General features: G+C 46.9%; 1 protein-coding gene across 3 annotated transcripts in view; it reads right to left on the reverse strand.

Moving 5' to 3' along the window:
• LOC115074498 overlaps positions 1 to 27,780 on the reverse strand; it is a 172,150-nt gene that overhangs the window by 21,832 nt on the left and 122,538 nt on the right. For 2 of the 3 annotated variants that reach the window (XM_029573993.1, XM_029573995.1), the window contains 3 exons: positions 27,078 to 27,142; positions 17,518 to 17,578; positions 12,203 to 12,375 (listed from right to left, as the gene is read on the reverse strand). In XM_029573993.1, coding sequence (XP_029429853.1) covers positions 12,203 to 12,375; positions 17,518 to 17,578; positions 27,078 to 27,142 — 299 coding nt within the window. Of the gene's footprint in view, positions 1 to 421; positions 491 to 12,202; positions 12,376 to 17,517; positions 17,579 to 27,077; positions 27,143 to 27,780 lie in introns of those variants that run through there. The other variant, XM_029573994.1, reaches the window with a different exon arrangement.

Below are 27,780 nucleotides of genomic sequence, written 5' to 3' on the forward strand. Positions count from 1 at the left end.
AACAGGTAAAAACTGCAGTGGTAGAATTTCTGTAACACTAATTTAGTGGCACTGGTTTCCTGTTCAAAGGGTAGCTAGCATATCTTTAGATGTCCTTCTTTCAGACCTAAGCCTGCATCAAATCAGCGTGTGCAGTCATGTACCATATTGATGCTGGTCATACCAACAATCAGATAAAGGGTAAAGCAATACAGAACCAGGCTACAAACAGATAAGCTACTTCTTTAGCTGCTCCTCAGTTTAGAGCTCAATAGCTGCAGTTCAGCTGGGGGCAGTGCGGAACTCAAATCTGCACTGTGAGGACAGCTAATCATGATGGATTTGGGTATCTGGAAGGGCTCTGTCTGGTAGCAATTACAGAATCCAAGAGAAGGCAGTGATGGGAGAGCTTAGCATGGTAGCAGTGTACAATATATTACCTTCAAAGATTCTGTTGCAACCTTATTAATTCATCCAGACTGTCTGGTTATCCAGTAGTCAGAGTATGGCACTATGAAGAAAAGCCAAGGAGTCAATCCAACCTCAAGTCACTTGCTCAATTTCACTAAACTCAAACTCTTGGGTAGGGACTTTATGTGATTTACCTTGTACTGTGCTGTTATAGAAACAGAAACATCCTCTCCACTTACTTAGGATTCTGTTTGTATCACATGCTGATAGTCTGGGTGTATGCATGTAATTTTATGTGCACATCAGTCACACAATTTTCTAAAGGACTATCTCTGTGGGTGAAGACCTAATTTACTCACAGAAGTTCCTTAGAAAATTACCTTCTCTTTGTATGAGAGTAGAAACTGAAAAAGTAAACAATTTTTCATTTGATTACATACCCATTCTTGAGATCTTCTGTACCCTAACATGATCACAGTCTGAGGTAATGGCAAAAAGAAAGATTTTGGAGGAGCCAATTAATTCTGCTCTTTTTATCTAGAGGTATTTGAAAATAAAAAGAAATCCTCAAGATGAATGTTAACTAAAGCTCTGTATGTGAAATGAAGTGAAGCTTGCTTACCTGTAGTAGGGGATTTCCAAAGACAGCAAGATGTAAGTCGTCACAGCTGGGTGATGTAATCTGATGACATCTGTCAGAGTTATACTTCATAGCTTCTAGAAGCTTTTGCCATACTCCACTGAGTATGAATCTGTTTTATGGACTTTGCAAAGGGCCCCTTTTGCCAAGGCGAGGCAAATGGGTTCTGTGAAGACTAAATGCAGAAGGTGTTACATATTTATATTTAATTTTATGAAAATATTGTAGGACTTGGTATCAGCTAAACAGTGCTCAAGACTTAATCCACAATCTTTTGCCTGCAATGGGCTGCAAACTTTATAATATAGAAACACTAGAAATCACAACTGATTGTGGGGTCCATTGGGCTTGCTTCATATGGAGATAAGCCATGGGAGGCGACATATTCTGTTGATGCAATGAGGCACAACAATCTCAACATGTTCCTTGCTGATGTCATTGTGGATATCACCATGATAAACATAAGACATGCCATGCTGGGTCAGACTAAGGTCCATCAAGCCTAGCAAGTTGTCTCCAACAGTTGCAAGTCCATGGCACAAGTACCAACAGATCAAACAATGGGCTGTCCCTAGTCAACCTAGCTAATATTTTATGAACTTTTCCTCCAGCAACTTGTCCAAATCTCTTTTAATCCCCACTATGCTAACTGCCCTGACCTTGTCTTCTGGCAAATAATTACACAGTTTAATTGTGCATTCAGTGAAAAAGTATTTTCTATGATTTGTTTTAAATCTGCTGGTTGTTAGTTTCATGGAGTGTGTTTCCTTGTTCTAGTATTATTTGAAAGGGTAAATAATCATCCTTTCTTTATCCATGTCATCCCACTCATGATCATATCCCCTTTCAGCCATCTCTTTTCCTCGCATCATAGGGGTGCTGTTCCATCCCTTTTACATTTTTGTTGCCCTTCTCTACACCTTTTCTAGTTTTGCCCCTGATTTGTTTGAGACAGGAAAACCAGAATTGCACAAAATACTCATGGGGAGGTTGCACCATGGCTTGAAAAAGAGAGAGAGGAAGAGGACGAAGTTGCGTGTACATTATAACTTCCACATATTTTTGTTCAGCTTGTGTTAAGGCACCGGTTGTTGCGATCCCCCCTGCTGCTGCGCTGCAGGAGGTCTCTTACCTTCCTCCAGAGGCCGCTCTGAAGCCAGGGCCTCGCCTGCGCATCATCCAGGACTTGCTCCAGGGCCTGAGAGGCCTAGCTGCTCCTGAGGCATGCCTGTGGCTTGCAAGCCTCAGCGTTTGGACTTCCTGTTTGGCGACGCCCTTCTCCTAGGGGCTGGCCCGCAGCTCTCTACCCTAGTTATAGGACCAGCGGTGGGCGGTCCTGGCAAGCTCCTCCCAGGGAGTTGCCTTTACCTCCAGTATTTAAGGACTTTCTGTTCACTGTGTCTTGGCCTTGGATCTGAGCATTACAGTCGCCTGTAACCTAGCTGATCCAGGTCCTCCATGTTTGATGGCGCCTTGTCCTGTCTCTGCCTGATGTTCCTGATGTCTTTGTGTCTCTGCCTTGACCTTCGTCCTCGTCTGGTTCCTGAGCCTTCTGTCCTGTTGGGCCCTGGTGTGGCCAACAGGAGGGATTCGTCCCACGGGCTCTTGAGCTTCTGCCAGCCGAAGGGGCTTCGGATGTGAGTATCCCAGCATCGGAGTTCCTGCTCGCCTGGACCTTTCCTTCTTGCTTCAGCCCTTGCCCTGATGTCTTCAGTGTCTTGCTTCAGTCTGCCTTGGATCTGAGCATTACAGTCGCCTGTAACCTAGCCGATCCAGGTCCTCCATGTTTGATGGTGCCTTGACCTGTCTCTGCTTGCTGTTCCCGATGTCCAGTGTCTCTGCCTTGATGTCTGTCTCTGACCCTGCCTAGATGTTTGTTCCTGTGCCTGCCAGCCGTAAGGGCTTCGGATGTGAGTTTCCCAGCATCGGAGTCCTGTTTGCCTGGGTCTTCCCCGCGCCCTCCTTCTCAGCGTGGTCCGCGACCAGCCTCTCAGGGCTGTGTAGGGCGCGTCTGGGACAGGGTGGTCCGCGACTCAGTCCCACGGGTGGGCTGAGTAGGGTGCCCTGATGGACAGTGCAATGTTCCCGTCCAGCCTTGTCTACAGTGTCTGCTTCAGCCCGTACCCTGATGTCTTCCTCTGCCAGCCGAGGGGGCTTCGGATGTGAGTATCCCAGCATCGGAGTTCCTACTCGCCTGGATCCTTCTAGTGTCTCGCTTCAGCCCTTGCCCTGATGTCTCCGTCTTGCTTCAGCCTGCTTCTGCCCCGTCTGATGTCTTCAGTTTAAGGACTCTGTCTGCCCTCGCCTCTGTCCGGCCTGCTGCCCATTGCCGTTCCCTGCGGCGGGTCCGAAAGGGCCGGGAACAGTCGGAGGACCGTTCACTAGTCAACTTCCCCGTGTTGGCTACCATGGGCATGCAGGTCCGGCTGAGGGCTGGACTCCCTGTTTCTGTTCCTGCCTGCCTGGCTCACCATGCCTGCTCAGCTCACCTCCCACGGTGTGGCCTTGGGCTCCTCCTGGGGTCCTACCGTGGCCCAAGGGCTCACCACCCGCCCGAGACGACCGCGCCCGCGCGCGCTCGTAACACCGGTCTTCACTTTGATTTGAAGTTTATCTCTTTTATTTGAACTTTAATTTCCTCTGTTTGTTGAGGGCACTTGCTTTCCCCTGTATATTAAATGGAGATGCTCATCTGGTGATCTGACCAAGGAGTCCAAAGGAAAGAAGGAGAAAAGAGTTCAGAAGGAGTCAAGCATTTGGAAAACCGGATACAAAAAGGATCCTTGGGAGTCAAGGAGATTTAAAGCCCAGGAAAAGGAGAGAGAGGAGGAAAGAGTGGGACAGCAAAGAGTAGCAACCCCCTTGTGAAATCTCATTGCCTACTTTCTGGATTTTCAATACTGAAAGACTGTAACTGGCAACTTTCCTGATTTGAAATGTTGTAGCAAACACATTTTTTGGAGTATCTACCTTTAGTAAGTTTAGAGGTGTAAATCTGAACTGCAAAGACTGTTTCAATCTAAGGGATTTTCTGACTCCCAGCTTTCTGGTCCAGCAAACTTTCAAGAGGAAATGCATGCAGCTGGATCAGCTCAATCCTTTGATCCTCATCAATACACTTTCCTAAGAACATAAGATATGCCATACTGGGTCAGATCAAGGGTCCATCAAGCCCAGCATCCTGTTTCCAAAAATGGTCAATTCAAGTCACAAGTCACAAATATATCTCCTTATTGATTAATAGCAGTTTATTAATTTTTCCTCTAAGAACTTATCTAAACCTTTCTTAAACCCAGTTACACTAACTGCTGTAACCACATCCTCTGGCAATGAATTCCAGAGCTTAACTATGTGCTGAGTGAAAAAGAATGTTCTTTGATTGTTTTAAATGAGCTACTTGCTAACTTCATGGAGTACCCTTAGTCTTTCTATTATCTGAAAGAATAAATAACCAATTCACATTTACCCATTCAAGTCCTTTTATGATTTTGTAGATCTCTATCATATCCCCCCCCTCAGCTGTCTCTTCTCCAAACTGTACAGCCCTAACATTTTTAGCATTTCCTCATAGGGGAGCTGTTCCATGCCCCTTTTCATTTGTCGCCTTTCTCTGCACTTTCTCCAGTGGAACTATATCTTTTTTCAGATGTGGCGACCAGAATTGTATATAATATTTAAGGTGTGGTCTCACTATGGAGCGATACAGAGGCATTATGACATCGACCGTTTTATTTGCCATTCCCCTCCTAATACTTCCTAACATTCTGTTTGCTTTTTTTGGTCACCACAGCACACTGAATGGACGATTTTAATGTATTATCCACTATGACGCCTAGATCTCTTACCTGGGTGGTAACTCCTAAGATAGAACCTAACCTACTACAGCAAGGGTTATTTTTCCCTATATGCATCACTTTGTACTTGCCCACGTTAAATTTCATCTGCCATTTGGAAGCCCAACCTTCCAGTCTCACAAGGTCCTCCTGTAATTTATCAGAATCCGCTTGAGATTTAACTACTCTGCATAATTTTGTTTCATCAGCAAATTTGATCACCTCGTCGTACCTCTTTCCAGATCATTTATAAATATATTAAAAAGTACTGGTCCATTGTTTACCTTTTTCCACTGTGAAAACTGACCATTTAATCCTACTCTCTGTTTCCTGTCTTTTAACCAGCTTGCAATCCGCAAAAGGACATTGTCTCCTATCCCATGACTTTAGTTTTCTTAGAAGCCTCTCATGAGGGATTTTGTCTAATGCCTTCTGAAAATCCAAGTACACTACATTTACCGGTTCACCTTTATCCACAAGTTTATTCACCCATTCAAAAAATGTAGATTTGTGAGGCAAGACTTCCCTTTGGGTAAATCCATGCTGGCTATGTCCCTTTAAACCATGTCCATTTTAATGTTTTATGATTTTATTCTTTATTCTTTATAGCCACTGCCATTAGCAATGGTAACATGCCATTAGCCATTAGCAATGGTAACATGGAATAGACTTAGCTTTTGGGTACTTGCCAGGTTCTTATGGCCTGGATTGGCCACTGTTGGAAACAGGATGCTGGGCTTGATGGACCCTTGGTCTGACCCAGTATGGCATTTTCTTATGTTCTTATGTAACAGTTTCCACTATTTTTCCTGGCACTGAAGTCAGGCTCACTGGTCTATAGTTTTTCGGATCACCCCTGGAGCCCTTTTTAAATATCGTGGTTACATTTGCCACCTTCGAGTCTTCAGGTACAATGGATGGTTTTAATGATGGGTTACAAATTAATTCAAATAGGTCTGAAATTTAATTTTTTAGTTCTTTCAGAACCCTTGGCTGTATACCATCCAAATCAGGTGATGAACTACTCTTCAGTTTAATATAATCAGGACTTTTATGTAATCAGGACTAAAAATCCAGTGATCTATAATAATCTTTACTTTCAGTCTTACTGTGCCATCTAGTGAAAGTTTGATGAATAGCACTTGATTATACAATACCATCACAACGTTTTTCAGCAAAACCATGCTACCTGTGGAAGTGGTTTGGAAGTGCTTTGAACGCCCCACTCACCAAAACCAATCCATTCCAGATGCTTTATATTTATCACTTTTACAGATTACTAACAGGGTCTATCCCAAGTCACTTCTCCCATCCCCCTTGGTCTACTTAATGTGTGCTCTGCCAACAACCATGCTCTTCTCATCACAGACTTGATTGGATAATTTAAACTCCACAAGCTGTTTCATAGAGACCTGGATAGGGAAGGTGAAACTGTCACTCTTACCCTGATCTATCCATCAGGTTACCAAGTGAATCACATATCCCACTGGTCCAAGGGCCATAATGGAGTAGCTGTTATCTTCCGTCAGCCTTGGCACATGACCTAGTCATAACCAAGCATGCAGACAAGTCAGAATGCCTTGTCCTGAATCTACAGCTCATCAGATAATTAGCCCAATTCCTTCATCCATCCCTTAGAACCCCTATGTGACCTAGAGGCCCTTCCAAAAGGTAAAACCATCAGCTTTCGATGAAATACGGAGGATTTGGGACTCACTCCAGCTAATCAAAGTGCTCACCTACCAGGGTGGCCACTCTAGACTTGATATTCTACTCCCCCAGAAACTATTTAGATGCTAATATAGTAATGGTGGACCCTGTTTCCTGGTCAGGCCACTAACTAACATAGGCTACGCTATCAGCATAGACAAAAGCCCCTTAACTTATCAGAGTCAGCAGAACACCTTGCCCAACAATGAAATTAATTCACTACAGTCATTGACACACTAGCCCTTCCCTCAAACCTAATCCAATCAGACCTCCCAAGAACTCCTCTTCAGTCAACAATGGTCTATGACTCTTTCAACAACAATTTTGCCAACGTCAATGGAAATGGAAAGAAAGAAAAGATACTTACACATATGCAAGGAACACATAAAAATAGAAGACAGATCTTTGGATGTCAAAAAAGCCATATCTCCAAAAAACTTGAATAACAAAGAATCACTTGGGGAAACTATTGCAAACAGTGAAAAAAAGCAGAGTTGCATACTTGCAACAGTATTCTCTTAGACCAGCAGGATGTCAGTCCTCACATGAGTACTCTGCACTGAACAAAAATGGATGTTGCGAATTATGAGATTTTTAAATAAAGAAAATAAAATACATTTTAGGTATGAAATGTTAGCTATATCAGCATCTGGACTGATTGTTTTTGCTATTGCCCTCCCACACTTATGATGAGTACTTAAGATACTGCTCTCCCTCCCTCTCCACAGCTCAGCACAAGCCAGCAGAGCAGAGCCGGCGCCTTTCCCTCTCTCCTGCATGGTTCACGGTCTAAAAAGCTGCTTGAATCATGTGATGCACCTTAGATTTGTAGGGAACTCCATGCAGTTCACACAGCTTCTTAGACCGGGAACCATGCAGGAGAGCGGGAAAAGAATCGGCATTGCTCTTCTTCTGGCTTGAGCTGGGGGACAGACGGTGCTGGTAGCTGACCAATATTTTTGGCCCTGGCAGTAACTGCTGCAGGGTCATATCTTGTAACTTTTGTAAACATATTATCCATAATATATCGGGCTTGGTAGTGTGTCTGTCAGTGCTCGCGCATATTCCGCAGGCGGCTCCCTGGCCGCCTTGGAGGCTCAAACACGCCAGAGGTACGAAGGATAGTGGCCATTGCGGGACAGGCAGAATATAGCAGAGGAGACCCCGGCATGCCGCAAAAGGAGTGCGTCCCGCGGCATACACTCCGTTCGCGGCGAGGATGAAGGCCTTGCGCACCGTTCGCGGCGAAAAGGGAAGGCCCTTGTGTGCCGCGATCGGCGCGCCCGGGCCTTCATCTTCGCTGCAAATGAAGCGTGTGCCGCGGGATACGCTCCGTTCGCGGCATGCCGGGGGTCGCTGCTGCTATTTTCTGCTCAAGGTGAAAATGGAAGGCCCCTGTGTGCCGCGAACCACGTGCCGGGCCTTCATCTTCACCGTGAACAACGCGCCAGGCCTTCATCTTCGCCACGAACGGTGCGGGTCCCGCGGCATGCCGGTGAGAGAGAATGTGTGGAGGGGAGGTGAGGGTGAAAGACAGCAGGAGGGTGTAAGAGAGAGCATGGGGGGGGGGGATGCCGGTGAGAGAGAATGTGTATGTGAGAGAGGAGGGTGACAGAGAGCATGGTTGGTGAGAGGGGGTGGGCAGGGTGTGAGAGAGCATGGGAGGTAAGAGAGGGTGGGTGGGGGGGATGCTTGACTGTGGGTTTCAGAGAGAGGGAGCCTATATGAGGGGAGGGGGATGCCAGTGAGAGAGAATGTGTGTGTGAGAGAGGAGAGGGGGTGCGGGGGAGTGCGAGAGACAGCTTGGTTGGTAAGAGGGGGAGTGCGCGGGATGCTTGAGTGTGGGTTTCAGAGAGGAAGCCTATATGAGGGGATATGTGTGTGTGTGCCAGAGAGTGAGGGAGCCTGTATGAGGGTGTGTGTATGTGGAAGAGACACTCTTACAGTGAATTTCTAGGGAAATTCTGCTCAAAACAAGAGCAGATATGCCAATAAAAAGGCTCGCCGCCCGGGCGTAGAACAAGTACAGTTGCTAGTATATATATAGGGCCTGATTCTCAAAAGCATTTATCTGCTTAAAAATGGGTTTTACACATGTAAATGCACTTTACCCATGTAAGTGGGCTTTTGAAAATTACTACAGTATATGCCATTGAATTGTTCATAGGATTTACTCACATAAGTACACTTTACACAATAAATGGCTTTTGAAAATTGCTATGATAGTATGTTACATTTATATGTGTAACTCCTTTGAAAATTCATCTAATACTGAACAGCTATTCTAGATGTTAACATAGCTTCTGTCAAGGATGAGGGAGTCATGGATAAGGTGCCTCCATTACACGCCACTCAAATACCTCTTAGATGAGGAGGTCTGGACCAACAGTGGAGAGGGTATGAAACATAGAACAGTGGCACTTCATTTATACCAACACCCACTTGAACTTATCTCTAAAAAAGATTCTCTCCCTTGCAGGGAACATTAGCTAGTCTTTCCTGAACAAGCTATCTGAGGTCCGCAATCATGTGGGTGCCAATACTTACTGCAGAGACGCTCAATAGTATCTCAAAAACATCATAGATGAACCTGAGCATGTGTTTTCCACACTACGTACCCTTGCTCACTAGTGACTCTAGCGCATCATGCTTCTCCTGACAGAGATGGTTTGATATGGTTCTTACCTCTTTCAGAATGTTTTGTGTATACTGGTCCTGATAAAACTTTCCTCCCAATAAAGTCACGGATATGAGAATTCTTCCTTTGGGTCACTGAAGCATGGGTCACAGACCTCTTGACCTTTTTCAGGGCAGATTCAACTACAATGAGGCAGTTGCTGCTTCTTGAATATGGAAGCTCTTTGGACAGGACATATTACATCTGCCTTCGTGTTAAAGTTGTTTGGTAGCCGTGTTAGTCCACTTGAATGCACAGAAATAAAGGTTAACAGATAAAACCAAAATATATATAAAATTAAAAAAATAAAACGAATGGTATCACTTTCATTTCTGTGTGACACAGAGAGAGGCCTCTCACATTCTCATCTGAGTCTCCTGAAGAATTTCATGGATGGGCACTGCCATGATTTCCTTGGGGGGGTGAGGGGGGGGGGGAACCATGAACTTGAGGGTGTCAAGTATTTTAGCTCTGGACTCTTCCTTCTCCTGTAAACGAAACAGAATGGTCTGTGCCATTTTCTTCACAAAATTGGCAAAGGCGAATTCTTCTAGAGGAGGCTTCCTTCTTTCTTTTGGAAGAGAGGGCTCCGAGGGGAGAGCTGCTGACTCCTCCTGATCAGAGTAGTTCTCAGATCCGTAGGCATACCCTGGGGAATAATCAGACTCTGAGCCAAAATCATAGGTTGACAGTGCAATTTGAGCGTGCCTCTGGCTATGTCACCTGCTATGCAGCCTCCCTGTGCCATGGTTTTGCCTGCTGCTCAGTTTCCTTTCCACCAGATGTCCTTAGTAGCCCTGCTCCCAGCTGCGCAAATCAGTACTTGGCCTCACTGATCACCTGATGCCCCAGCCCCAGGCCTACTTAACTCAGCCTGTCCAGTCCCTCAGTGTCTTGACCTGGCCATCTCCTGCTAACTATTCTATCTTGCCTAGCTGCCTACCCAGGCTTCCTGCCTTGCCTTGTGGCCTCTCTTGGCCTCTTATCTTGCTCTATAGCCTCTCTTGGTCTCTTACCTTGCTCTTTAGCCTCTCTTAGCCTCAGGCCTTGCTCTGGGCTCTTCCAGGCTTTCTGGTCTTGCACTGCAGCCTCTCAGGCCTCCCTGCCAAGCTCTGTGCCCTTCTGGGCTTTTCTGCCTTACCTTGTGGCTCCTGGGCCTACTATGATTACCTTGCTCAGTCTTGAGTCCTGTTGGGCTTTCTTGTTTCCTGTCGCCTGTCTAGTCCTGTCCTTGTCCAGCCCTAACCTTCTCCAGTCTCTGCTCTGCCAGTCCAGTTCAGTCCCTTGTCTATTTCCCAAGTCTTACCCTTGTCCTTGGTTCCAGCTCCCAGCCAGTACCTGTATCCAGTTCCCTGCCAGTGCCTTGTCTCCAGCTTCCAGCCAGTATCTGAAGCACCATGATGTTTGCCAGGAGGAAATTCCTACTGGCTCCAGAACCCAGGGCTGCGGGGGAGGGGGCTGGTTAGGCAGAAGACCAGTTCCAGTCTTGTTCTGTAGTCCTGTTTCGCTCCTGTGGGAGTGCTCCCTGATTCCAGCCTGCCAGACCATGACAGAATAGAAGACAAAGCCTCTTTGAGGGTACCCCTTACCTGTTAATGTCAAGACCCTAATGAACCTCTGTGTCTTGGGGAAGCTTCCTTCTCCAAAGCATTCAAAATTGACAGGGGTTCCCGATGCCGATACCTCTCCAAGATGCAATGAGAGTCTCCAGCAGGAATTGAACTCAGTTTGGAAAACTGACAGGGAAGTGATGATGTTTACAACTCTGTGATCTAATGCTGCATGGAAACTTCTATCCAATATCTCCTCAGAAACTGCTGATGCCAATACCACATGAGAAGCAGGAGGCATGGTCACATTTTCCTGGGTCTCCTGAGGAGAATCAGTGGCCAGCATCTGGACCTTTGAAAACTGAAATGGTTGCAAGAGTGAGTTGTCCTCTCTGTGAAAATGCTTCTGAGGATTTATGGACAAAGTCAAAATCTCCTTGATTCAGACACTGATGAGGACTGTTGTTGATACTTCTTAGCTTTCACTTTATGCTCGGGGCTGATGAAGCAAAATCTTTCACTTTTATTGGATGGGGGAGAACTAGGCCCCTGGTCTATCTCCCTGGCCTCTATGGGTGCTTAATATCAAGGGAGATGGAACTTTCCTCGATGTCAATGCACTGCCAGCATCCGGTGCAGCTCCCAGGCCCTTCAATGCTGTTGGGATGGATTTGCTTTTGCCAAAAAGATTTTCCATCAGCTCCAAGCAGGAACTGCTTCCACTGGGAGTCATCTTCCTGCATGCAGAGCATCCAGAAACGTTGTGCTTGTTCCCCAGGTAGAATGCACATCTATTATAGGGATCTGTGACAGACATGATGTGACCCCCACCAGAGACAATTATTGAAGCTGCTCTCTTTTGCTTTTAGAAAATCAGTCAAAAAATAAGAGGCAAAACTCAAATTACTTGATTTTTCAAAATTAAACCAACCAATGCAACCCATACCATTCCACAAGGTGGCTGTGGAACAAGTAAGAAAAATGACCAATAAACTTACCCTGTAATCCTAAGAGGACAAATATACAGTGAACTGAGATGGCCCTGTGGCATGAAAAAAAAAAAAAAAAGGATGTAACCATTGGGCTCCACAGAAAACAAGAACTGAAGGGAGCCCTGAACGAAGCCCACGATGTGGGATGGCATGCTCAGTGGAGCATGGCAAAAGCTTCTAAAAGCTATGAAGAATAATTTCACTGATCTGAACTCTGGCAGATGTCACCCAGTTGTGAGGACTTCACAATCTGCTTATTCTCAGAGAAATGTTGATACGATGAAGTTGAAGGATGTAAATTTGTATGTTGCTGGGTTAACCTAAACTTTTAGGAGAACTGAAGATTTGGAGCTACCCAACCCTCTGTGACATTATTAAAGTAATTTGATGTGCAAAGGGAATGCATTTACCTGAGATGAGCCTTGTTGAAGATTTCTTCCTCCTCCTCCTCCTCGGTGGAATCTTTACCATGTATCCCTTGTGCCATATTCTTCCTGCGGACAGAATCCAATGGTACGTACAGATCCTGAAGCCAGAGTGGTTTAGCAACTGCTTTATTTCTCTCAGTGGCACTAGCAAAGGTCTACAATCAAAGAAATAAAATGTACACATTATCAAAATTTCAGATTCAACTGTACTAAACTATGGAATACGAAAATGTCATTTATTATATATTATGCAGCAAAAACAAAGTAAGAAATGTGTTCTTTTTATCACTCTCTGGAATCAGCTCGACTAAACATGAATGCCAACTTCGCTCTAAACCAATTTGGGCTCTAAACAGCTGGTGTTAATTTCTGCCGGTGCCGGGGAAGTGTACAGAAAAGCAGAAAAAAACGCTTTTCTGTACACCCTCAGACTTAATATCATAGCGATATTAAGTCGGAGACCCCAAAAGTAAAAAAAAAAAAAGTAAAAATTAAAAAAAAAAAAAATTAAAACTTGGCCCGCGGCCTGCTCAATTATACCGGCGTCCATTTTCCGAACCCGTGGCTGTCAGCGGGTTTGAGAACGGACGCCGGCAAAATTGAGCATTGGCTGTCAAACCCGCTGACAGCCACCGCTCCTGTCAAAAAGGAGGCGCTAGGCACTCGCTAGTGTCCCTAGCGCCTCCTTTTACCATGGGCCCTAATTTGCATAGGCCACCCTCCTGAATCGTGCGCCCAGGAGAATGGCCTGTGCGCGTGCCGGGAGAGCGGGTGCTCGCCGGCTCTCCTGTGCATTTTTCTGTATCAGCCTGATAGTGATCTCAACATTCTTGAGGGAGTATAAATATGCAGTGTGGCATCTGCCTATGGGGCATTAGTGGTGTTTATCAATTTATGAATTAGAATTAAGATCTTATATCTAATTCTAGCTCTAATCGGCAGACAATGATATGATCATATCGTTTGGTTTTTTTTTTTTACCGGAAAGCAATTTAGCCACAGAATTCTGCAACAGCTGGCAGGAATGCATAATTGAGGCTGAAACACCCAACAATAGAGAACTGCAATAATCTGTCCTGGCAAAAATCAGACTGTTCTGAAGTCTTCCATTCACTACAAAAGTTTTAAATGCCTTAACATGTGAAGCTCCATATAACCAACACAGATTATATGTTTAATATGGGTTTTCATAAGGCGACGACTCCACTGTATATAAATGCAACTTTAAAGGGTCCCCCGACATGGACCCTGTGTTTCGCCGAAAGGCTGTGTCAGGAGAGACGAGTTTTAACAACAATCAGTGTTCATAGTTGTGTAGATTCACAGGGGTCTGTGTCGGGGGAGCCTTTAAAGTCGCATTTATATACAGTGGAGTTGACACCTTATGAAAGATTTAACTTCTTACTGATGAAACTTTATATATTGACCAATAAACTGTCTCTGCACTTATCTGCTGAGTATCACACTAACTTTAGAAATCAGCCCTATAGATACCCTGAGACTACTTGCCTTGCCACACAGGTTTAGTATCATAAATTAAATTATAAGTGGCATTTTCCTTACAACAGATTGAACATTAAGTAAAATAAAGGACAACAGCAGACCAGTGGAAGCATTTGCAGAACTAGATGTCTCAATAATTTTCAAAGAATGCTCTCTATATGTATGGTGATGGCGTTATACGTTGGTGAGATCACCATATTTACCCCTGACTTGGATAGCTGGTATAGGTACACTCACAGTCATCATACCTCTGAACTTGGGCAGACTGTAAAAAGAAAAAACAAAAACAAACAAACAAAAAACCTATGGATGACCAATTTCTTTCAAAGATTTCTAAATTCACACCTCTGGAGACACTTTGCGCGCACAAAGGGCACAAAGGGGAAAACCCTTTTGTTGTGCTCCTTCATGCGCATGACAGAGGTGCACATACCTCTGGTGTTAGGAGACTCCCAATATACGGATGCCCAGAGATGACATCGAGGATGGGCGGAGCAGATAGTCCATGGAGTAGCTCAGAGGGAAAGAACTGGCATTCGAAGAGGCCCCTGGGTGGTAAGCAGGGCAAGGTGGTCTGTATCGCAGAGCAGCTAGAGCTGTCAGCGTTCACCTCCGGCGATAGGTGACTCCCAATATACCGATGCCCGGAGATGACATCAGAGGATGGGCAGGGTAATGCTAAACAGGGCAGCTGGCAGGTCTGCAATCATTTGCTCTTGGTGTCTGAACTCTTATTTAGCAGCATTTGATACTCTAGTATTACTGCACCATTTTGTGACAATGATTCTGACAATGGCTCAGATAGTTCTCTCGGTGAAGTGTCACAGATCTTTGCCCTGCTTGTGGTCATGATGTACAAGCACAGTATTCTAGTAATGTGGTGCCAACCAGGTAGAATTATGGGGTTTCTTTCACCCTTGTCCAGTTTGGCATGGGTAAGTTGTCTACTGACTGATCAGGCCATCCTCATCAATGAAAGGATTCAATTTCCAAAGCAGACTGTCCTTGGAGGAATATTTTCTCCTTTGCTGATGCACCTGATATCTTTAGCATAAGTTTCCTTCCGTATGAATGCAGGATGAGTTTGATTGAGAGAGCTCATCAACTGTGTGAGGTTTCTTGCAGAGATGCCACTGGTAACAACTATTTGAGGTACTATCCAGTGTTTGATGAAAGGAGTGTGCAATGTAAATGAGATGTGCTACATGTTGTCTGAACATGGTCCACCTTGAGAAATGCTGTGCCCCTAGTATACCTTGAATTGTGAACCTGGTAGCAAGGGTGGTTACTTGAAGATGGATTTCTGTGGCCAGTTCAAGATCCACAAGCTCAAAAGTTTCTTAAAGCTAGGTGTTTTACAAAGATATATAAAAACAGGAATGTTTTTGGATTGTTTTGTGCATAAATGGGACCCTGGTATTTAAGGATAACAATTAAATAAACATATAACTTACTGCAAGATGAATTGGAATCAAGAATAGCTGCACAGATTCTCTGGATTTTTTTTTTTATTTTATTTTATATTTATTGAATTTTTATACAACAAACACAAAGGATTACTTTGCTTAGTAATACAGCAAGAGGTTAAACACAAAAGAAATATATTCCTTTTCCATTATTCACTAATAACAGGTAATTTTCCCTTTACATTTTCTCAAGTAATATTGGGGGAGAGATGGAATACTAGAGGAGAAAATAAAATAGAAACAAAGACAATACTGAAGAAAGGCTCACTGTTACTACCCTCTATTTAAACTTTACGCGAGTACATTTATGATAGAGGGATGATTTTCCTGGCGTCTATGAATTCCCTTAAATGTTCAGGATTATAAAACACATACACATTTCCTGAGTATCTAATTACACATCTAGCAGGATATCTCAGCAGAAATTCTGCACCCAATGTACGAACTTCTGGGCACATTTTCAAGAAATCTTTCCTACGTAACTGGGTTACTCTGGATAAATCAGGGAATATACGGACAAGTCCTCCCAAATAGGTAACATTTAACACTTTGAAATAGTATTTCATAATCAAAGCTTTATCGTATTCAGAGTATAATGAGACAAACAAAACCAATCTTTCCATTACTTCGAGACCTGAGCTTTCTAGATATTCAGATAAATTCTCAAAATCACCAGTAACCCCTATCGGGGAGATCTGGATTTGACTCTGTCTTTGTTTCAAAAAAAGAATTTTCTTTGGCGTTGGTATCATCTCTTCCGGGATCTTCAAAATTTCCTTTAGATATCTTTTAAACGTTATTAAGGGTAGTTCACCGACTACCTTAGGGAAATTTAAGACCCTTAAATTCAGTTGTCTTAGATAGTTCTCCATAGATTCAAGCCTACGCATAGAGGCTGCTTGTTCCTTCAAAGACATTACACTCAGTTCAGATATCTGTTTTAAATCATTTTTCACTTGCACTAAATTGTTTGCTTGTTCTTCACTCTCTCTTTTAAATTGAGTTTCCAAAGAAGATATTTTTAAGGAGTTCTCGTCCGTTTCACGGGTATATTCATTGACTACCCTGTTCATCCCAACTATCAGATCCCATAGGGACTCCAAGGTAATTACAGCCGGTCTTTTTACCTGAAAAGGGCTTCTCATACCACCCATGGCTCCATTTTCTCCTCCTCCCATTGATAGTCCTTGGGTTGTTCTCTCGGCACCTTCCTCTCTCCTTGCCGAGTTCTCTGGAGTCGTGGAGGTGGGTGGTACGCTCCCCTGCTCCGCAGCCTCGTCAAAACTTCCACCCGGGTGAGACAAATCTGCAGCTTCATTTGCAGACGACTCTACACGCTCGGCGGGGCTTGGAGCGGTAGTCCTCGGCTGTTCTCGCGGTGTTGGTGGGGTCAACGATACTTCCCCAGGCGGCGACGGCTCTCCTCTGCCTGTCCCGCAGGCTCGAGACCCGAATTTGAGATAGTGGCGTTGCAAACTGTGGGATGACTCGCTGACCACTCAAAAGTGTTGGCTCAGGTGGATAGACCCTCACTTTGCCCTTTCGCTTATGGGGCATTTCAATATGAAGAAAATATAGATCGCGGTAAGAAGAAAGTTTGGAGAGCGTCCGTTCGTGTAACTGCTCTGGGAGCCATCTTGAATCTCTCCCCCAGATTCTCTGGATTCTAACAGCTGTGAGGAATCTTTCTGGAATATTTTGGCTGAATGCAGTTGGTAAAAAGACAAAGCTTCTTTAGAGGTCTCAGAGAGAGTGACACTGCTGCAGGCTTAGCTCATTGCCTTTTGTCTAAAATGGAGAATTCCCTGCCCAAGAAATAACTTTTTCCCAATTGGTCTAGGGGATCAATTGGGAAAAAGACTCCACTGAGTCAGGAAATGGAAAACAGGGAATATCTACTCAAAAGTGTCAGATTAATCACAATGCAGTTCTATTGATCTATTGGATCAAAGCGTACATTCTCTTGCAGTGTAACTAATTTAATCAATACAGCTACAGGCCACAAAGTGGCAGTGAATCAAAGTATAAGCTGTACATACAGAATAGCCCCTACTAGGCTTTGATTCCATGAGACTTAATTAGAAATGATCTGGGTTGTTTTCTCCATTTTTAACCCCTTTTCTATTTAGCCCAGCCACTGACAGTGGCTTCAGACCATGGTTGTCTCTGGAACCCAGTACATGAGCATGCTGAATCTGATTCTTAGGTGCTTTTTGATCGCCAGGACTCCTTCCCCCTAGAGCAGCCCAAAGCCCAGGAAAAATGGGACGTTCTACAGAATATTTTTATCATCACTTTCATATATTATAAATATCTGAAATATGTTACCTCTAGATTATTTTCATCTGATGACTTCTTCTGTACAAGAAGCTTTACTTTTTTATAGATCCTTAAAAATATAAGAGAATAATTACAAATTAAAAGTAATTTAAAAATGCCATAAGGGAACAAAGTTATATCTTAATAAAAAGTAGTAGAGACAGAACTGGTACATAATTCAGGGGGGAAAAAACTCATATGTCCTAGAGCAGTGGTTCTCAACCGGTGTGTCGCGACACACTAGTGTGTCGCCAAGCACCGGCAGGTGTGTCGCGGCTCCCGGTGTTCCACTGCCCCGCTTGTGCTTCCCTTCTCCCTAGGGGCGGGGCTGAAGAATGGCGAGACGGTGCACACCGCCGCTGGAGGCCAGGCCGGCGGGGCCAAAGAATGAAGAGATGCTGTGCGCTGCTGCCGGAGGCTGAAGAGAGATCTGTGTGCTGCCGCCGGTGGGCCGAAGAATGAAGAGTCGCTGCACGCCGCTGCCTGTGGCTAAAGAGCGGAGAGACTTGCGCGCCGCTGGCGGCGGCTGAAAAGCAAAGAGACATGTGCGCCACTGCCGGCGGCTGAAGAGCAGATAGACCCTGCGCACTGTGGGAGGCGGCTAGAAAGACATTGCACACCACGGGAGGTGGCTGGAGAGACATTGCACGCCGCCAGAGGTCAGGCCAGAGGCGGCTGAGAAGCGGAGGCCAGGCTTATTGGGCCAAACAATGAGAAGAGGCACCATGTGAACTTGTGTGCGTGTGGTAGAATGGGTGCCTGGGTGCATGACTGAGAACTTGTACGCCTGTGGTAGAATGGGTGCCTGGGTGCATGAGTGAGAGTTTGTGTGCGTGTGCTAGAATGGGTGCCTGGGTGCCTGGGTGCATGAGTGAGAGTTTGTGTGCGTGTGCTAGAATGGGTGCCTGGGTGCATGAGTGAGAGCTTGTATGCGTGTGGTAGAATGGGTGCCTGGGTGCATGAGTGAGAGCTAGTATGCCTGTGGTAGAATGGGTGCCTGGGTGCATGAGTGAGAGCTTGTATGCCTGTGGTAGAATGGGTGCCTGGGTGCATGAGTGAGAGCTTGTATGCGTGTGGTAGAATGGGTGCCTGGATGCATGTGGGAGCTTTGTATGTGTGTGGTAGAATGGGTGCCTGGGTGCATGAGTGAGAGTTTGTGTGCGTGTGCTAGAATGGGTGCCTGGGTGCATGAGTGAGAGTTTGTGTGCATGTGCTAGAATGGGTGCCTGGGTGCATGAGTGAGAGTTTGTGTGCGTGTGCTAGAATGGGTGCCTGGGTGCATGAGTGAGAGCTTGTATGCGTGTGGTAGAATGGGTGCCTGGGTGCATGAGTGAGAGCTTGTATGCCTGTGGTAGAATGGGTGCCTGGGTGCATGAGTGAGAGCTTGTATGCGTGTGGTAGAATGGGTGCCTGGATGCATGTGGGAGCTTTATGTGCGTGTGGTAGAATGGGTGCCTGGGTGCGTGAGTGGCAGCTTTGTGTGTATGTGTGCGTGCGGTAGAATGGGTGCCTGGGTGTGTGAGTGGCAGCTTTGTGTGTGTGTGTGTGTGTGTTAGAATGCATGCCTGGGTGCGTGAGTGGCAGCTTTGTGTGTGTTAGAATGCATGCCTGGGTGCGTGAGTGGCAGCTTTGTGTGTTTGTGGTAGAATGGGTGCCTGGGTGCATGAGTGAGAGCTTGGGTGTGTGGTACAATGGGTGCATGAGTGGCAGTGTGTGTGTGTGTGGTACAATGGGTGCAAGAGTGGCTGTGTGTGTGTAGTACAATGGGTGCCTGGGTACATGAGTGAGAGCTTGTGTGTGTGTGGTAGAATGGGTGCCTGGGTACATGAGTGAGAGCTTGTGTGTGTGTGGTAGAATGGGTGCTTGGGTACATGAGTGAGACTGTGTGTGTGTGTGTGTGTGTGTGTGGTAGAATCGGTGCCTGGGTACATGAGTGAGAGCTTGTGTGTGGGTATGTGTGGTACAATGGTTGCATGAGTGGCAGTGTGTGTGGTTATAAGTGACAGAGTATGTGTGAGCTTGTATTTAAGTGACAGCATGTGTGTGATTGAGAGAGACTGGTCAGGGAGGTGACTGGTGTGTGTGTGAGACAGAGACTGGTCAGGGAGGTGACTAGTGTGTATGTGAGAGACAGAGGCTGGTCAGGGAGGTGACTGATGTGTGTGTGAGAGACAGAGGCTGGTCAGGGAGGTGACTGGTGTATGTGTGTGTGTGTGTGTGTGTGAGAGAGAGAGTGTCAGAGACTGGTTGGAGGTGACTGGTGTGTGTGTGTGTGTGAGAGAGAGTCAGAGACTTGTCAGGGAGGTGACTGGTGTGTGTGTGAGGAAGAGATACTAGTTAGGGAAGTTACTGGTCTTGTGTGAGACACAGACTGGTCAGGGAGGTGACTAGTGTGTATGTGAGAGACAGAGGCTGGTCAGGGAGGTGACTGGTGTGTGTGTGTGAGAGACAGAGGCTGGTCAGGGAGGTGACTGGTGTATGTGTGTGTGTGTGTGTGTGTGAGAGAGAGAGTCAGAGACTTGTCAGGGAGGTGACTGGTGTGTGTGTGAGGAAGAGATACTAGTTAGGGAAGTTACTGGTCTTGTGTGAGACAGAGACTGGTTGTGACTGGTTGTGGGCCTTAAGGAAGAGGACTGTGAGAACAGAGCTTCATCAGCCACTGCGGCTTCTGGTGAGTGCTATTGGCCTGCAAGGGAAAGGAGTAGGAGAGTTGCTGGAGAGGGTAAGTAAAGGCAGCTTTTTAAGTTTATTTTTCTTGATTGACTGCCATTTTAATTATTGGGTATTATGTGATGTGTCTGCTGTTTTGAAATATTTTATTGATATTTAGACAATTTTAAATAATTTTACGAGTTTTTAATTGCTGGATGTTATTTTGTTCATCAGCTGTTTTGTAATATTTATTAGTATAGTTTGACAATTATTTCTAAGTGGGTATCTATAGCAGCTTGGCTGGCTCTGTTTTCCCAATAGGAGGTGTATTAGTGTTTAGGGCCTGGTTAAATATTTGTAGTGGTAAATTACTGTCTTTTCATAAGGAGGGGTATTGTGCTTGCCAGTAAAGAGAGTTTGTTTTTCTTTTACTGAGAGTCATCAGATCCAGAATATCTTTTTTTGTATGGTGAGCTGTACGGGTAATGCCCTGGTTCTGCTCTGCACCCATTTTTGGGGGTTGACGGGGTTCCTGAGGATGCAGAATGTATATTTACATTTTGCCCCGTGACGGTCACATGTTCAGTGTGTCACGCACGTGAGAACCATCTGTCAGGTGTGTCCCAGCCGAAAAAAGGTTGAGAACCACTGTTCTATATCATTAAATAATATGGCCCCTAAGGGGCCAATTTTCAAAAGTATTATCTACGAATAAAAGAAAATTAGGTTCTTACCTTTGATAATTTTCGTTCCTGTAGTACCACGGATCAGTCCAGACTCCTGGGTTTGGCCCCCACTCTAGCAGATAGAGACAGTAGTAGTTTACAAACAAAAACTCCACCTATATCTAGGCTGGTGCCACCTACAGTCCGGCAGTATTACTTAATGTCAGAGCAGGAAAATCACAAATCAAACTGGCTAACGAACCTTCTAACCAGGACCAACAACACCAGTCCAACAGAATCCTCATTACCGGTTCTCAACGCCCAACTGGGAAAACGAACCCGAAATACCGATAACAGACAGAAAAGGAGCAAAATATCAAACAGACAGCAGCACGTACACTATGGCCTCTCCCAATAGTAGCACTTATCCGGGTGGGACTCTGGACTGATCCGTGGTACTACAGGAACGAAAATTATCAAAGGTAAGAACCTAATTTTCTTTTCCCTGTACGTACCCGGATCAGTCCAGACTCCTGGGATGTACCCAAGCGCACTTCACCTGGGATGGGATCCGGAGAGGCCCGCTCTAAGCACACCTTCTCCAAACCCTCCCGCTCCGGGAACCTTGACATCCAAACGGTAGTGCTGGGAAAAAGTATGCAAAGATTTCCACGTGGCCGCCCTGCAAATCTCTTCCGCCGAGATATGTTGACATTTCGCCCAAGAAGTGGCCTGAGAGCAAGTAGAATGGGCACGCAGCCCCAAGGGCAGGGACTGACCCTGCAACATATACGCCAAATTGATGGCCTCTTTCAACCATCGCGCAATGGTAGTCTTGGACGCCGCATTGCCCCTTCAAGGACCACTCCAGAGCACGAACAGATGATCGGAAACCCGAAACGCATTAGTTACCTCCAGATAACGTAACAGGACGCGCCGCACATCCAATTTACGGAGGTCCTTAGCCAAAGGATCCGAATCATCGAGTTGCAAGAACGACGGTAACTCAACCGACTGGTTGACATGGAAAGAAGAAACCACCTTGGGTAAGAAGGATACCCCTGACTCCGATACCCTCAAAGAGGGCTCCCTGCACGACAAAGCTTGAAGCTCGGAAATCCGACGCGCCGAAACAATGGCCACTAAGAACACTACCTTCAGTATCAAATCCTTCAAGGTGGTTTTGCGAATAGGCTTGAACGGAGCGCCACACAAGGCCCGAAGAACAAGATTCAAATTCCAGGACAGACAAGGCTGACAAATCGGAGGCCGCAGATGTTTCGCCCCTCGCAGGAAACGCGCTACATCAGGATGAGCTGCCACTGGTTTCCCCTGAATCAAACCACGTAAGGAACCCAGCGCTGCCACCTGAACCCGCAAGGAACTACACGAAAGACCCTTAGACAAACCGTCCTGCAGGAACAGAAGGATATCTGGCATGGTCGCTCGTGTAGGAACCACGTCCCGGTCCAGACACCACGATTCAAACAACTTCCAGACCCTAACATAAGATAAGGAAGTGGACGTCTTCCGGGAGCGTAATAGAGTAGCGACCACTGGTTCTGCGTAGCTCTTAGATCTCAGTCTTTGCCTCTCAAAAGCCAGGCCGCTAGACAAAAGCGATCGACCTGGTCAAAACACACAGGTCCTTGGTGCAGAAGGTCCAGAACATTCGGGAAACGGAGAGGCTCCTCCACCGCCAGGTTCAGGAGGTCTGCGAACCATGGGCGCCGTGGCTACTCGGGCGCCACCAGAACAACGTCCGCCGAGCGTGCCTTGATCCGCCGCAACACCTTTCCTATGAGTGGCCACAGAGGAAACACATAGAGTAGTACGTCCGTCAGCCATGGAAGAGCCAGAGCATCTACTCCCTCTGCTGCCGTCTCCCGCCTTCGAGCAAAAAACCGAGGCGCTTTTGCATTGCAGAAGGTTGCATTCAAATCGATCGCAGGTGTGCCCCACCGAGCACAAATGAGCCAGAAGGCATCCTCCGCTAGCTCCCACTCTCCTGGATCCAGCCACTTTCAGCTCAAGAAATCGGCCTGAACATTGTCTACCCCGGCTATGTGGGAGGCTGTGAAACAACTGAGATGACGCTCCGCCCAGGCGAACATGAGACGAGCTACGGACGCTACAGCCTGACTCTTGGTTCCCCCTTGTCGGTTGATGTACGCCACCGTGGTCGCGTTGTCAGACAACTCTCTGACTGCCCTGCCGCGAATGAGTGGTAGGAACTCCAGAAGAGCCAGCTGAACCGCTCTGGTTTCCAGACGATTTATGGACCACGACGCTTCCTGAGGCGACCACTGCCCCTGTATTGAACGCCGTAAGCACACCGCTCCCCAGCCGAGCAGACTGGCATCCGTGGTAATGACCATCCAAGACGGGATCTCTAAAGGAATCCTGTGACTCAAGTTGGCTGGACACAACCACCAATCCAAGCTGTCCCTGGCTGCCAGAGTCAGGGGCAGGGGCAGATGAAATTCTTCCGAGAGCGGGTTCCATCGGGAGAGCAACGCTGACTGTAAGGGCCGCATATGAGCGAACGCCCAAGGTATCAATTCCAGTGTTGACGTCATGGACCCCAACACCTGCAAATAGTCCCAGACAATGGGCACCTGCTTGGATAACAATCTGCGAACGTGCGCTTGCAATGTGAACATTCGGTGTTGTGTAAGAGAAACCGTTCCCTGACGCGTGTCGAACAACGCTCCCAAAAACTCCAGGGACTGCGACGGCGTCAACTGACTCTTGGAGACATTGACTATCCAACCGAGCTTGTCCAACAATTGGAGAACCCGCTGGATCGCTGCTTGGCAGAGCGTCTCTGACTTGGCACAGATTAGCCAATCGTCCAAATACGGGTGCACCAACAGACCTTCCCTCTGGAGGTGCGCTGCCACTACCACCATAATCTTGGTGAACGTTCGAGGCGCTGTGGCCAGACCGAACGGGAGCGCCTGGAATTGAAAATGCTGCCCCAGCACTGCAAACCAAAGGAATTGTTGATGCTCTGCCCGAATGCCGATGTGGAGATACGCCTCCGAGAGGTCCAGGGAGGCCAGAAACTCCCCCAGACGCACGGATGTGATCACCGACTGTAAAGTTTCCATTCGAAACCGAGGAACCCGCAGACATTTGTTGACCCCCAGGGTCCAGGATGGGCCGAAACGTTCCTTCCTTCTTTGGTACTACGAAGTAAATGGAATACCGGCCCCTGCGAAGTTCGTTGACCAGAACGGGCACGATCGCGCCGAGCTCCCTGAGATGATCTAGTGTGGCCTGTATCGCCCATCGTTTTGCTGAGAACCTGCAAGGGGATACCAGAAAAAACGGAAACGGCCGGTGTAAAAAATCTAACTCGTAACCCTGTCTTATCACATCTAGGACCCACTGGTCCGACGTGATCCTGGTCCATTCCTCGTAAAAACGGCCGAGATGCCCCCCAATTCTGGTAACGGAGGAATGGACCAGCCGCCCATCATTGTGCAGATTTGCCCCCCTGCACAGGCTGACTGGCGCCCGAACGACCGAAACGGTGCCCGCGAAAGGACTGCGAATAAGATTGTTGACGCTGTGCACTGTGATGAAAAGAAGAAACAGATCCCCGGGAGCCTCGAGGCCGGCGACTACCGCGAAAACGCGACCTGGAAGGGCCAGCCCCCCGAGACCACGGCCTGTCCTCCGGTAAATGGTGAACCTTATTCTCCCCCAGGGATTCAATCAAATCTTCCAATTCTTTACCAAACAACAGTCTCCCCTTGAAGGGTAAGGAACCTAGCCGTGCTTTAGAAGTCATGTCCGCCGACCAATGTCGTAACCACAACAGCCTCCGCGCGGCCACGCCGAAACCATCGTCCTGGCCAAAGTGCGAAGAAGATCATAGAAGGCATCTGCACTATAAGCGATCACCGCCTCCAAGTGACTCGCTTGGCGTGCTTCTTCCGGCGACAGAGACTCATTGGCCAAGAGCTGCCCGAAGGGAAAAATTACTACAAATCGCCGCACGAATTCCCAATGCGGAGACTTCGAAGATCTTTTTCAGCTGCACCTCCAGCTTCCTGTCTTGCAAATCCTTAAGAGCAGTACCTCCGGTGATCGGAATGGTGGTTTTCTTTGTGACTGCTGCTACTGACGAGTCTATCTTCGGCATGCGCAGCATGTCCAGGGCGTCCTCCGGTAAGGGATAGAGTTTATCTATCGCCTTCGCCACCTTCAGCCCCAAATCCGGAGTGTCCCATTCCTTAAACAGCAAATCTGAGGCAGAAAAATGCAAAGGGAAGGCTGAAGGAGGCCCCCGGAGACCCAAAACGACCAGGTCCGTTACTCCGAGCCGGGACTCCTCCTGCGGCACCTGGATCCCTAATTCCCCCAGAATTTCCGGGATAAGAGGTCCCAGCTCCTCCTTCCGAAACAAACAGATCACCTTCGGGTCATCCTCCTCGGTAGCATGGTCCCCTCGGGAACCCGAGGCCCCTTGGTCTCCGTCGCCATCAACCCCCCTTGGGGGCTGGGATGGAAGCTCTGTATCCCTGGACGGGTCCTCCGGCTCATCCATGTCCGTGGTCGATTCCAGCTCCCCCCTGGGAACCGAGGACCGGAGTGGTCGAGCCCTACTCTGGCCCTCCGACCCCGGACCTGGCTTGGACCTTTTCTCCGCCCGAGGCCCCGAATCCGGAGTGGAGGTTTCCCATGCCCTCTTCTTGGCCCGTCTATGGGCCTTGAAGGCCTTATGCATAAGCAGAACAAACACGGACCCAAAGGACGAGTCCAAGTCCGAGGCCTCTTCTTTCTCCCCCTCAGAGGGATGTAGAGAGAAAGCCCCCATGGCAGAAGCGCGACTGTCCCCCTTGGGAACCCCCCCCCCGCTGCGGGGAGAACCTCGGCGGAGGGTCGTTCTCCCCCTAACACGCCAGCAACGCGCCTGCCGTGGCTTCCCTCGGACCTAAAATGGCCGCCGTTCCCGCCGAAAACACCGGCGAAGAAAACAAAATGGCGCCCGGACCCGGCGCCCCGAAGCCGGCCCCGCACTAATCGCCGGCCTCGGGACCGACGCGTACCTGCCTGCTGCCCCGGGACCCTGCCGGCGTCGCGGACCCCCCCCTCCCCGCCGGAAACGCATGATGAACACAGGCTGTCCCTTGACAGCTGCGTGGCCGCGGACCCGCAGGCCTGACATGCAGCTCTCCGCGGCATCGCGGCCCCGACAAGGAAAAAAGGGTAGGCACAGTACAAAAAAGAAAAGATCTCCCGGGGACGGCGGTCGGCGGTCCTCCCCCCTCACAGGAACAGGACAGGAGAGACGAGGCACAGACAAAAGAAGAAAAAACAGGCAGTACTTTTTTTTTTTTTTTTTAACACACAGACACAGTTACCGGTAGATCAGGTCTGGGTCCAGCTGGGGGCAGGGAACCGGGCACCCCGATGTCACCCTAGCCCTGATAGACGCTGACAGTGGAGCTCCCCCACGTAACAGCGGCCTCAACCAGAGGGGATGGTCCCCTCAGGACCTCACTACCCTCTGGGAGGCAGGCTCGGTGACCAGCAGGCAAGCCTCTGCGGTCCGAACCCCAATCCGTTGGCTTCCTACTCTCAAACTGCTTTCTCTTCCTTTTTTTTTTTTTTTACACACTAACTACCACCTAAATCTAGGCCTCAGCACAGACTGTAGGTCTGGCACCCTCTCCACCTGCTAGGAGACAGAAGAATACTGCCGGACTGTAGATGGCACCAGCCTAGATATAGGCGGAGTTTTTGTTTGTAAACTTCTGTCTCCATCTGCTAGAGGGGGGGGGGGGCAAACACAGGAGTCTGGACTGATCCGGGTACGTACAGGGAAATGGGTATTTAACTGCAGAGATGGCCCCTCTGAAAACTGGTCCAGAACCTCTGTAGGTAAAAGTCCATGCACTGTCAACACGTATGTACTTTCTCATTTGGAAAAGGGGCAGTGCTGAGAGGGCAGGGCCAGTGAAAGTAAGTGTGGGTGTTTTATTTTGACATCCCTGTGCTTGCTTTACTTGCATACTTTGCACCTACAAAGAATATGGGGTAAAGATGCCACAGGGCTCTTTAAAAGGCCTGCACCTCCTAGCTCTCTCTAAAAAAAAGTGTCATCTCCATGGAAATTGTATAAAAATGCTTGTGAATTCAATTAAAAAAATACATGAACACATATACAAAGACTGAGGAAGCAGATATGGTAAGTTAACATTAACCATTAAGAACAGCTGAAGGAATAGTGATAGTTACTGTGTAACACTTGACGTCTCCTCTTCTTTCTCTTCCCTAGAAGTTTCTCTCCTGTGAGAACAAATCTGTTTAGATGAAAAGATGATGTTAATTATTGATAAAAATGTATGTAATACCCACATAATCCTCCACTTAAGTAATACTGGCAGATGGGAAGGTCACACTGCCTGCCTTATCTATGCCTAACAAGGAATAATCTAAAAATTAATATAGATAGGGTCCTTCATTTTCAGTTTTCAAGTTATTTTACTAGAAATTTATCTGTGTTTATTACAACAAAAACAAAAACAGGAGAGACTGGTGGAAAAAAATGATTTATTTTTAGGGAAATAGCATTTTTGTTCTTGTAATAAACGCAAATAAATTCCCAGGAAAAAATAAAATAAAACCTAAAATGAAGTTACTTGATCAATATAGTACTTTATAAAGAAGCACTGTTATTGCTATTAATGATCAAATTATAAAAGACAGTTTGCATTACAAATACACTTACATATGGGGTGATTTTCAATCTGTGTGTAGAATTTATTTATTTGAAAAGATTTATTATTAAAAATGCATTATCTGCATGCTTCACAGTTCCCAGTGGATCACATTAAAAATATACATAATAAAAGCATACAGCAAAACACTGACATGAGAAATAAGACATCAACATGATTAATTCAGTAGTGTATCAACATAATTGCCCTGTCAATATTGT

The sequence above is a fragment of the Rhinatrema bivittatum genome, chromosome 12 (assembly GCF_901001135.1).
Source record: "Rhinatrema bivittatum chromosome 12, aRhiBiv1.1, whole genome shotgun sequence".
NCBI lineage: Eukaryota > Metazoa > Chordata > Amphibia > Gymnophiona > Rhinatrematidae > Rhinatrema > Rhinatrema bivittatum.